Raw genomic sequence first — 12,932 nt, 5'->3', positions numbered from 1 at the left:
TCCTATATCAGAAATAATGAGCAAGGCAGAAAGTACGTGATACATTTGACCCCAAACTCTCTTTGGCTGTTAACTTTGGGACAAAGGGTGGTGTAGTGTGTTTTATACTAGAAGTCATATTCTTACATTTTACTGTGGTAAAATCATGGAAAAAAAAAAGATTAAGATAAAATGATTAAGAAACTTTTTTTCTCTTAAAAAAATTCAACATTATCGCCAAAACTTTGAGCCACAGGGGCCAAAAGGGACATCTACCACAAACTATCCTAGTTTTCTTTATTTGCACAAGTCTCTAGAAAAGCCCACGTGGCCTAATGTCATAGACTTGATGAGTCGTTAAGGCTTGGACCCTCAATGACTGTGTTGATTGTCCTGCCATTCCAGGCCTGCAACGAGTTCACCACCCATGTGATGAATCTCCTGCGAGAGCAAAGCCGGACCAGGCCCATCTCCCCAAAGGAGATTGAGCGGATGGTCAGCATCATCCATCGCAAGTTCAGCTCCATCCAGATGCAGCTCAAGCAGAGCACGTGCGAGGCGGTGATGATCCTGCGTTCCCGATTTCTGGATGCGCGGTGAGTCTCCCATGGGGCTGTCCTGCCCTCTCTGAGAGTCCCTGATCTGGGACTGGAGTCCACAGCTGGCGCCCCCTACAGGCTCTAGTTTCACCCCATCAACGCTGAACCAAGTGATACCCTGAGGATGGTTCTGCGAGACTAGATAGGCCATCGGTTTCACACAGTACCAGGAAAATACATGGTTGGAGGGGATGATCTTTATCACTACTCTTATGCACTCTGGGTAGCAGCAAGGAGGACTTAGGTACAGTGAGATTTTTTTCTTCTCACAGCACTAGGTACCTCTCTTACAGTTGTGTCTTATAACTATGGGCCTGCAGCTGTCTTACTAGCATTCTATCACGACAGGCTCTCTTCAATAAAGTTTATTCCATTTGCTTGGAAATTGGGATCTTTTCCACACTGTAGATGGACAGAGAGTGCACTCAATTCAACAAATATTCCTAAGTAAATTGCTGTCTCTGGGCTAATTTTAGGAGTGCAGAGATGAATAAGACGTGACACTTTGGACATAGAGGGACAAGGAGGTGGTCTAACATGGGCCAACCTGGTTTGATGGTTTCCATCTGGCATTGCTGCTCATGTCCTTACTTGTGAGTTCAGCGCATTCAGTTGAAGAAACCATGGATAGAAAGGACCTTTAAAAGAAGACAAGAACTGAGAACACAGAACAAGTGGTCATCTCTTGTTTCGCCTACTCTCTAGACCGGTAGATTTATGTGAATCCCTTTGATTCCTTTTGCTTCTGTTATCCAGCCTGTAAGATAGTAATAGTCGTCGTATCTTTCATCTACTCTAGAAGAATATTTTGATAATTCATCTAGCAAATACATTTTGATTATGGGTATGCTTTGTGATCTAGAGTTTGTCTTAAATTTGTCATCTGTGAAATCAGATACTATTCATATTTAAATTCTTGATAATAATCCCAGTCTGTTATTTTTATCATTAGAACATTAGATATGTCAGGGTCAGGGTACCATTTCACAATCTATAATTTTGCCTCTTTTCAATCAGATAAAATGATTTATTACTCCTCTTGAATTTTTTCACCCCTGAGATCATGTTTTATTCAGCTCTCATACCTGCATTTTTCTCTGTGTTCACAATTATGGTCTTTACAGTCCTTGGACCTCTTTAAAATGCCGTGGCATCTTTTCCTCACTCCCTTTTAGTCAATGTGTTTTGGGTTGCATGGAATATAACATGAGAATGCCGGCTAGCAAAATGTAACTCTGGGCCAGTAGAGTTCCATAGAATAAGTCAAGAGAAAGTAAAAACGAAGGTCGTTTTCCCCAGCTGGGTATAGTAATGGAGTGGAAATAGGCAAAATCACCCTAAAGCAGGATCCTCTGTGCCTCTCCCTCACCCGTGGCCTGCTGTCTGCCTGGCTTGTTTAATGCAGCCCGTTCTGCATAGTGCAAAGTGCAAGTGACTGGTGGCCTCTGTTTGAGTCCTTCCTCTGTGCCACTGCCACCCTGCATGTATTGCTTACATCTCCATGGTAACTCCCCTAGTTAAAATGCTGGAGTTGGTATTTATGTTGGCAGATATTTGAAAAAAAAAAAAAAAAAAAAAGAACAATTGGCTCCAGACTGGGTTCTTTTCAAGAAAGTAAGCAGAGAGAAGGGAGGAGCAGAATTATTGTCTCATTGGATATCTTCTCTCCAGTAATTCCACTGTGCTCAGTTGAAGGTCAGACTCTAACAGACACAAAGCTAGGAGGGTTTTGTACACAAGTTTCTTTCACTTCCACCAGCCTTTGTCTAGAGTGTTCCAGTTGGCACCAGACGGACAATCACTTTAAGACAGGTCTTTTTCTTGCTTTGGTTACAACCTTTGAATCATTGCTTCTGAGCCAAGCTTCAAAACGAAAACAAGTAACCTATTGTCATCGTTACTATCATTTCATTTTGGGGGTATATTTATTACCAGTGAAAGAACATGACCCCACATTCCAGCCTAAGGCTGAGCAAATGGCCTTCTCAGTTCAAAAACAAATGTCTGCCAGACATCCTGATTGGGGAATTCACATCAATGCCTCCAGCGTCACTAACTATAATTGGGAGAGATAGCTAAGCAAACTTAGTAAGAAAGACACACTCACTGCAGATACTCACATGCTCCTCTAAACCATGCATCTGATGGGCAGGGCCTCACCAAAAAAGATTTCATGGAAGACAAATAAAATACAAAGAGGACTTGATTTGGTAATAGGATTAGTCTTTGTAATCTAATAGATGTGTAGAATTGAGTGTTACTACTTTGTTGTGGAACACTCATTGTATTAGCTTTCTATTGCTGCGTAGCAGATTACCACAAATTAAGCAGCTTAAAACAACACAAGTTTATTATCGCACAGTTTCTGTTGGTCAGGGGCCTGGGCATGGCTTAGCTGGATCCTCTGCCCTAGTCACAGCGAATCTGTAATCAAGCTTATAAGCTGAGGCTGTGATCTCGTCTGAGGCGCAGGGTCTCCTTCCAAGCTCGTTCTGGTTGTTGGCAGAATTCATTTCCTTCTAATTGTAGGACTGAGGGCCTCAGTTCCTAGAGGCTCCCTTTCTCAATAGGCAGTTCACAATTTGGCTGCCTGCTTTCTTCCTGAGGGCCAGCAGGAGAAACTTTCCATTTTAAGGCTTTAATCGAATCTTCCCTTTCATTTACTCAAAGTCAGCTGATGAGGAACCTAATCATATTTACTATGCCATCCACTCACAGGAAAGGTGTGTACACCAGGGTCTAGAGTTTTGGAATTCTGTCCACCACACCCCTCAACTAACCTCTCGGCCCAGGTTTATGCCACTCAAGTCATTTCCTGTCTCTCTTCCTTAGATTGACTTAACTGTACCACGGAAGTTTAACTTAAAAATTCCATGCATTCATTCATTCATTCATTCATTCATTCAACATTTATCATATCATGCTATATACCAAGCATTGTGCCATACAACTTGGTAAGTTTATTAACAGGACTATAAATAACTTTTTTTTTTTTTTTAGTTAAAAGAGGGAGAGAACTTATAAGCTCTCTAAATGATTTTCAAGCATTAATCTTAACTGTTTTTCTATAACATTTTACTGGAAATAACAGTAACATAAACAGATAATTAAAAGTACGTCTGTATACTTCACTGCAATGGGGGGATTACATAAAGTATATTGCCAAAGAGAGGATGACAAAAAAGAGGAAAGGACATCCAAGAAGGTCTAGTCTGGTCACACTGGCACTCAGATTTACTGGTTTATCTAACTGAGCTCTTAATATCTGCCCTATGTTATAGTAGCCACTGGAACATCAAAGATGAAAAAAGTGCATATAAATGTGGGTCCTACCTTCAAAGAGCTCATAATCTCATAGGACAAATACTGTTGCAACTACACATAACACCACATGTTACACATTCAGTTCATTCATCTACCTACTCCACCTGAAGGAAAGGATCCAGAGAGAGGGCAGAAAATACTGAGTTTCAGAGGAGCAGGATGTTTGCCAAATAGAAGGAATAAGAGCAAAAAAAAACAACATAATTCTACTTCAGCAAGCATTCCTTGAGTGCTTACTATGTGTGAGACACAAGCGTTTGAAATATGAGTGAGATCTGTCCTCTGCCTTTGAGGAATTTGCTGTTTAGTTGGGGAGACGTATGTAAATCTGTGGCGGATGTTGTGGGAGAGAAATATGCATGATGGTGTGAAGAGCCACAGGACCATGAAAGCTACGAGTCTTTGGGGAACGCAGAGGCATATGATGTGGCTAGATGAAATTGTTCAGAGCATGTGTAGGATTGAGGGGAAATGAGGCACTAGGGATAGGAAAGATCCACTGAAAACCCTTAACTGTACCAGTGAAGATTTTAAATGTATCCTATTAAACAGCAGAAACCCTCAGAGCTGTTTAAGGAAGAAGTATGGGAAGTTATCACATAAAATTGCACTGGATTCAAATTCTGGCTACAACCCTGATGACCTATATGACCCTGGATAAGTGGCTTATTTTCCCAAGACTCAGTTTTCTTACCTGTAAAACAGGGATAATCCTGTAAATAGGAATAAATATTAGTATAGTATCTGGCACATAATATTCACATCATAATTCAGCTATCATAATGATTACTGTGTTATATATTATTACTGCTATACAATATATTATTGTACATTGTTATTTATATATACATATTATTGTTAAATTTTATAATGATTAGTGACATGATCATATCTGTGGTTTAGAAAGATTACTCTAGTGATTCTCTTGAAGATGAGCTGGATTGGAGAAAAGACAATGTAAAGAACAATTGTTGAAGCCTGTGCTCCTCAAACTGGCACTACACAGAATAAATTGAAATACTTTTCACATTTTGTATAAGTATTCCAAAGAAAATATTCTTATTTTAAGATAAACGTTGATATATTATAAAGTGGACTAAAACAAGAGGTTTCAAAGATATTTTATGTTTTTGATGGTGTCCCCAGAGCTAGTCTTTTTCCAGGAGGGCTTCTTAGGAAAGCATTGATCTAGTGTTGCTCTGGTATATAGCTATTTATTTTTAAATTTAAGTTAACTAAATACTAAATTAAAATAAATAAACATTTAAAAATTAGCTCTCTAGTTACACTAGCCACTTTGCAGCTGCTCAGTAGCCACACGTAGCCAGTGACTACTGTATTGGACAGCAGAGACATAGAACATTTCACTCATTGTAGAAAGTACTCTTGGACAGCACTAGTCATACAGTCATACAATAGGCAGCGGCTCCTCTTCACTCACTTCACAAATAGCAGCACAATTAGAATGAAACAGAAGAGGTAGATTTGAAAGTGTAGAACTGGCAGGACGTGCTTTGGGGACAATCGTTTGATGAAGGTAAGAAAGCAGGAAGAGTTGAGGAACTCCTAGTTTCTAGCACATGCTACGTACTCCAATCTTTGAATGAATGAATGAATGAATGAACAAATTAGCAAATATAATGAACCATATCTATAGTAATGTCACTAAATAATAAGGCTAACAAGGAAAATGGAGCTGATTTGGGTAAAAGGTGATCTTAGTTTTGGAAACAGTTTGTTTGGAGATGCTTGGAGTCTGCAGTCATAAATGGGCCAATGGCTCTTAGCAGAGGTATTAGGGCAGGAGATAACAAATTTGGTAGTTAGCAGTGTATGTCTGTGATGTCTACACATCTCACTATCATGAGTCTTTTATAAAAAACTTCCCCCATGGACCCTGTGACTCAAAAATATTCTGTCCCTAAAACACCATATTTATCCAGTAATATTTAATCAACTTCCAAATTTCTTAAATTCAAAACCTAGATGCCCAACTCACAAAGCTACTGATTGGTTTGAAATCACAAATGTTAACTCAGCAAGGTGATAACACTTCAAGCCAAAGCAAAGAAACCAGGGTGATAACACTTCAAGCCAAAGCAAAGAAACCAGGCCTCTCAGTTAGCTCAACCTTATTGTAGAAAGGTGTTATTTTCACTAGGTTTCTTGAAATTCGGAAAAATCCTGATCCTAGGGTTTCAAAGGCCCTAGATTAAGACAGCTACTAAAAGAAGTGATAAGCGAGTCCATCAGAGTAGATGAGACCACCTAGGGAAGATTGCACATCACAAGGAGAGAAGAGCTGGGAACAGCTGTCTGCACCATCCGCATACCACCAGCTCATTCCAGAGAGGTTTCCTTTGAGCTCAATTGGAAGAGTCCCAAAAAATACACAGTAATGCTAATGCAAACAACTGAATGAAGGAATGGAGGCTTTCCCAATTAGGGAGCCTTCAGGGTCCAGTTCCCCAGGCCTAAAACAACAGTCTTCTTTAGGCGAAGAAGAAAGAGAAGCCAAAGGTTATCTAAAGCCTGGCCTGCAGACCCTGTTAGTCACTTGGCTATCTTCCTCAAATTCCCATCATGCAAGAGCTTTTAACACATGCCCACTTTGCAGTTGGGCTTTTAAATCCAATCTGTACAATTTCTGATGCTGAGTGACCCAGAAACTCGGCATGATTTAGGAGAGTGACTTGGGCTTGGCATCATCTGGACAGATGTGGTTGATACCTGTGGACAGATGGTGTTCATCCGGTAAAATCAGGCACTTTATTGTGTTAATTAATCCAAGTGGGACCCTGAAAATACAATATTAGCTGAATTTCCTGTCTAGCAAGGCCATCAGTGCTTTCTGTTGGCTAAATTGGGAAATCCTATATCCTGGCATAATCAGGGATGTTCTGGAAATCTTTTCCATAAGGAAAAGCTTTTAATAAAAGCAAGAAAGGCAAAAGTGCTAAGTGAGCTAATTTAAAGATGAAGGCCACACAACTTCAAGGAGGGCCAACCAGCCCCTGCGTTGAGACTGCAACTCCCTCAACTATCCACAGGCCTTCATTGTCAGGAAGCAATAAAGTGATTCTCACTTTAAATTAGTTCAATTAGCACTTTTTTTTTTTAAGGCAGAAAATGCTTTTATTAAAAAAAAGTGATTTTCTCCTTTTTGGCAACCTGTGTATGAAAAAGAATTCTGTGGGCTTTTGTTTTACCATTTAGCAGCTGTTCTTGCTTAAGAAGTGCCACTTTTCTCCTTTTGAGGGAGGTCAAGCTGTTGGGGGTTAATTTCAGTCAGTTCTGTGCCCTCTTCCCCAGATGCCTTTTAAAAATGTTACATGCATTTACATGGGGATAGAATGGAAAGAACATGATAACTTATTTTTAACTTATGGCTGCAGAAGCTCTGCGTAACTGTGAGGAGCCAATTGGTATAGAAGAGGGAGATTGGGTTTTGTAGTGGTCAGACCTGAATTAATACCTTGGCCCTGTTACCTACCAGCTGAGTGAACTTTGAGCTCAGTTCTTCGTCGGTAAATACGAATAATCATATCTACCTCAGTAGTTGTGAAAAATGAATAACTTGAATTGATTGCCAAGAGGGAGGGGTCAGGCCCAGTGCCTGGAACCTGGTAGGAAGAAAGACCAAGTTGTAGCACCTGCCACGTGTTGGGCGCTGTGCTGAGTGCTGTCTTTGTGTGGTCTCATCTCTTCCCTACTCTCACCCTGTGAAGTCAGTATGACCCTCTTCACTTTCACGGAAGAAGCTGATCAGAATCACCCAGCTGATACTCAATTGACCCAGGATTCAAAACCAAGATGGGGCTGGGCGCAGTGGCTCATGCCTGCCCAGCACTTTGGGAGGCTGAGGCAGGCAGATCATGAGGTCAGGAGTTAGAGACCAGCCTGGCCAATATGATGAAACCCCATCTCTACTAAAAATACACAAATTAGCTGAGTGTGGTGGCGCGTGCCTGTAATCCCAGCTACTCAAGAGGCTGAGGCAGGAGAATCGCTTGAACCCAGGAGGTGGAGGTTCCATTGAGCCAAGATCATACCACTGAACTCCAGCCTGGGCGACAGAGTGAAACTCCATCTCCAAAAAACAAACCAAGATGGCCCGAATTTTGAAACTTTATGCTCCTCACTACTCTGCAAAAATATCTGTGACCACTCTTCTGTTCGGTGCCCAGATGGTACACAATGAAGTACTGAGCAAATGCTTTTACTGTTGGTTTTGGCATCCAGCCCCTTTTGGTAAATCTGCTCCAATTCACCTTTTGCTCAAAAATTTGTCTTCTCCCAGAAGTAGATTTATTCTCTCCCATTTTATATTTATTTGGTGTGAGCCTTTTTGTTATTATTTCCTTTCTCTTTACAAAGGCGGAAGAGACGGAATTTCAACAAGCAAGCGACAGAAATCCTGAATGAATATTTCTATTCCCATCTCAGCAACCCTTACCCCAGTGAGGAAGCCAAAGAGGAGTTAGCCAAGAAGTGTGGCATCACAGTCTCCCAGGTAAGCAGCCCCTCAAAAGCCTCAGCCTGTAGCCTGGCCATGGTGGGGCCTCTGGGGCAGGCTCTTAGAGGTCTTGCTTTATTGGACATTCATGCCTTGCAAGTTCCATCAGCTATAGCCTTAAAATATCAAGGTAAGCACTTGATGTGTATGTGTATAAGTGAGTTTCTAGGTAAGCACTTGGCAAAACTTGAGAAGAACCAGCAGAAGGAAGAGAAGAATAAGTAGAGTACAATATAAAAACAGGGTTAGGGTTCTTCTCATCGAGCACTCCTTTGCTTCAAATGGGTGAGGTGTCTAAAGTGTACTAGGAAAGTTATCTGCATTCCTCATGCTGTTTTTTCAAACTCAGTCAATTCCTTAGCCATTTTTTGCCCAACCCAGGAACTTTAAGAGTCAGTGAATGGAACTAGTTGTTATATAGCCTTTTAAATGAAAGAACTTAAATGTCTCCTCTTGATGTGCTGACTCTATAACTGATGGAGTGTAGGAATTTTAACGTCACTGCGATTACATTGGAATGGTTGAACAAAATGTCACTGAATGCCCCCTTCCCCCAAAGAGCAATAACCATAACAGGTGGTGTCTGATGACTTGGAAAGATACATGAGATAAAATTTTTATAGGCCTAGAGTTTTCAACACGAATGTGAAGCAGAAAAGTAGGCAATATTTGTATGTACGTGTATTTTGTCCACTCAAAAGATCCACCCAAACTTCTTATTCAGTCTAAACCTCAAATACCACCACTGGTTTCTAATTGAGAACCATAGTGATAATTCTGAAATCTGTCGGAGAAAGTTTTTCTTAGAATCTTATCACATGCAGGAGAATTAAATGTACTGGTATTTCCATTAAAACTGGGGAGGGGAGGGAGTAGTGAAGGCTACTGTAGCGAGAAATTTCACTCACCATTTTTCAAATGAAGTAGATGCTCTTTTATATAAACTAAGCATCTGTACCTCCTTGAATTGAATCCTGACTTCTGTTAATCCCTGCAGGGTGCTGATCCCATCAACCTGTGTTTAGCTATACAGAATTAGGTCCAGTCAGAATATAGAGCTCCACAAAAGTATTGACAATGAAGGGATTGCCCGAGCCTCCCCAACAAACTAAGATGATTTTACAGCAGCAAATATCCTTGAAAACATTCTTTCAGATAAAGCAGAATGAATTGACTCCTTTTTAACCTGGGCCTTCCTTAGGTGCTTTGACCCAGCTGAAGGTCATTTTTAGTCTTGACAGTTCTGGGAAACGGGAACATCAGCAGTCAAACTCAAGTAGCTTAGTTTTTTCTAGGGCTATCACCATTCTTATCCAAATCTAAACCCCTTTTCCACAAAAAAGGGAATTAATGCTTTTTGATACTTGCTACATGTTTGAGGAATGCTTCTAGGTATGGACCACAAACATGCAGCAAATAACAAATCACTGAATTTTATCATGGAACCTTCTGCTTTTAAAATATAATTAAATTACTACTGTCTGAATTCCAAGTGTGGAATTCAGAATTTCAACTCCCTGTTGAAGGTAAAAGGAATTCTCCTGGAGGTAATTTGTAGTATAGCTGGATACAAGTTAAAATCCTGATCTGTTCCCACAACCTTCACTTCCTTCATTATGGAAACTCAAGATACAAATAGTGTGTCCATTAAAATGCTTATTTACATATTGTGTCACCTTTCCCTTTCCTCTGCCCATGCCAAAGTCATGCCATTCTTTCTTCCCCATCACATCTGTCTCTCCCCAAAGCAACTAAGCTACCATTGCTAAACAAGTCCAATGGGAGACGATATAATATGATGTCATAGAAGGAGCATTAAGCAAGGAGCATATTTTTGACAAGAGTCAACTGTGGGATCCTAGGGAACTCACTCTTTCTTTTTGGATCTTGGTTGCCCCATTTACTAATCATGGTTTGCTGGATCACATGATTTATTAAATCTTTCTCCTAATTCCCAAAGCCAGGAAATACCTCTTGGGCTGTATCATTATTGTCTTTTTTTGAAGTCACAAATTCTTTTGAAATCTACTAAAAGCTATTGATTTCCCCCATGACCCAAAACAAAGATATGTTGCCCATACACCCAAATCCATCTGAAATCCGCCTATTGACTGTATCTCCCTAGATCCCTAAAGAGCCCTTTTTCTATACCAGAGCTACTCTAAGTGTGATCCACAGAACGCAGCATCAGCATCCCCTGGGAGCCTGTTAGAAATGTAAATTCTTGAGTGTCACCCTAATTCTGAATCAGAATCTTTGAGGGTGAAATCTATAGTAGAAATTTGTTTTAACAATTTCCCCATGAACACTTAAACTTTGAAAAGCAATGCTCTATATGCTTTATCTGAGTGATCTTTTCCATGCTCACAGCTACAAATAATACCTCCATTTGAATACCTAATGGAACTTCTCCCCTGCAGCACCAAACTCATAAATTTTACTTCCTAATGGACTTCGTCATGGCTCTGCCCAGAGGTTCTTCAAAATTAACTTGTTCAAAATGTGAATCAAACTCTTCCTATAAAACCTATTATTCTTTCTGTATTCCATGTCTCATTCTGTGTCTGTTATCTATACATCCCTAGTGCCTAACACGTATTAGGCCCTTAGTCCATGACTGTTGAGTAATTAGTTCATTCATGATAACACTCATTGTATACATTGTCCAGATCATTGTCTGTTGGACAATGCAGGAAGTCCCTGAACTGACCTAGCACCTTCCTACCAGTTCCATTCTTGTCATTTAGAAGGGAATCATTCCCACAACATGTCCCCTCTTTGCCCCCTTCAGCTCATATTTTTTTTCACATATAATTGGACCTCAGGTATTTCTTCTTCAAAAGTCCTCCCAAATTACCTTCATCTTTTTCCCTTTTCTTTCAGCTTGTGCAGTTATCTGAGAAAAAAAATCTCCTTACCTTTTTTCTTCTTTTCCTATCCCATAAATCAAAAAGCAACCATAATTATGACCAATTCCTAGATATGCAGTGATCCTGAAATACACCCAAAAGTGTCCTTCCTCCTCCAGTTTACCTTTTCTGTAGACATCAGCATTTACAATAAATAAAGCATTTTCTTATTGAATTTTTTTCTCTTTTGTTTACTAATATTGTGTTGGTACAGACTGATTTTTTTAAAAAAAGAAAGGTTTGGCATTTCTGCTATAGTATAAACTGTATAAGCCTTTCAGTGCTATCCTTATAAGATGTTTTAAGTTTGTTAATGCATTTAAAAAATGAAGTATAGTTTTGCAACAGTTTTCTTTATCTGCCGTCGTTGGGAGTTAAATATAAATGATTTATAAGCTGTGGTACATGTGGGATCAACTCCCCCTTCCCTCACCAGATTCATAGTTTGTTTTGTAATTATATAAAAACCTCAACATTTTAGTTCAAAATCATATCTGGAATGTGGGATATAAAACTTTCCTTCTCAGGGCAGGAATTATGGGGATAAAACTTGAATTTAACTGTGTCTCCACTTGTGTCTGGCAGAGGTCTTGGTATGAAGGGAGCAGAGGTACCAAATCAAGCCAGGACACCTGCTGTGAACCACATGAAGGAAATAAATTAGCAAATGAAAGTAAATTAGGTTTATTGTGTCTGCTGGCTTTAACATTTAAACCCTAGAATTCAAGGGGATAATCATTTGTATGCTACAGTTTTTCCTTATGTAGATAATACTAAGCTTTACACAAAATAGTCAGTGAAATCTGGTAGATTGAATTATATTGATCCTAAGGTCTATAGTGAAATACAGCTAAGAATCTCAGTCCACATTAAAGTTATGTAACTTCTAAAAATGTGCAATTAATCTATCACACGAAAGCACCTATATGGACATTTAAAGGTCTGTGTATCTTGATGGCATAAAGCCAGCTTTCACACTGATAAACGCTAGGGGCATTTCTCCTGAAATGTTAGGTATATTTTAGTGTCATAACTGAAGACGTAAGCAAATTTAAAATGCTTGCTCTAAATTAAAGGGGTTCTAGCTTAAATGAGCAGCTCCTTTATAGGAAGATTTTTGTCACAGTGGTTTTGCTAAATTTTAGTTATATTAAACAAGAGAATCGCATTTTATGTAGTTGTCCTTTTGAAGCTCTTACTTCAGATCTTTTTACTGATGTTGCCAAATTATTAATATAAGTAGGATAAGACCAATTAGCTTACCTCTTCACCTCTCCCATAAAGCCTTTTTTTTCTTCTGCAATGTTTCTGAAGGATGAAATGTGAACTTTCTCATCTTCTCTTAAACTACTCTAGGTATCAAACTGGTTTGGAAATAAGCGAATCCGGTACAAGAAGAACATAGGTAAATTTCAAGAGGAAGCCAATATTTATGCTGCCAAAACAGCTGTCACTGCTACCAATGTGTCAGCCCATGGAAGCCAAGCTAACTCACCCTCAACTCCCAACTCAGCTGGTTAGTTTTTCCTTTGATTGGGGATGGGGGAAGGAATTGTTCTCCATTTTTGTACTTGCTTTTCCTACATTGGGATTTTCTTTTAATTT

At 39.6% G+C, this 12,932-nt stretch overlaps 1 protein-coding gene across 5 annotated transcripts in view; it reads left to right on the top strand.

Moving 5' to 3' along the window:
• Positions 1-12,932, top strand: part of PBX1 (PBX homeobox 1) — a 291,950-nt gene that overhangs the window by 239,348 nt on the left and 39,670 nt on the right. For all 5 annotated transcript variants that reach the window (XM_054482550.2, XM_063649429.1, XM_054482567.2 and 2 more), the window contains 3 exons: positions 385-575; positions 8,280-8,415; positions 12,684-12,843. In XM_054482550.2, the coding sequence (XP_054338525.1) occupies positions 385-575; positions 8,280-8,415; positions 12,684-12,843 (487 nt within the window). The remainder of the gene's footprint in view (positions 1-384; positions 576-8,279; positions 8,416-12,683; positions 12,844-12,932) is intronic.

Source organism: Pongo pygmaeus, chromosome 1, assembly GCF_028885625.2.
Source record: "Pongo pygmaeus isolate AG05252 chromosome 1, NHGRI_mPonPyg2-v2.0_pri, whole genome shotgun sequence".
In the NCBI taxonomy this organism is placed as follows: domain Eukaryota; kingdom Metazoa; phylum Chordata; class Mammalia; order Primates; family Hominidae; genus Pongo; species Pongo pygmaeus.
Note: the sequence above shows the minus strand (reverse complement) of the source record. Positions and strands in the feature narration are given on the sequence as shown.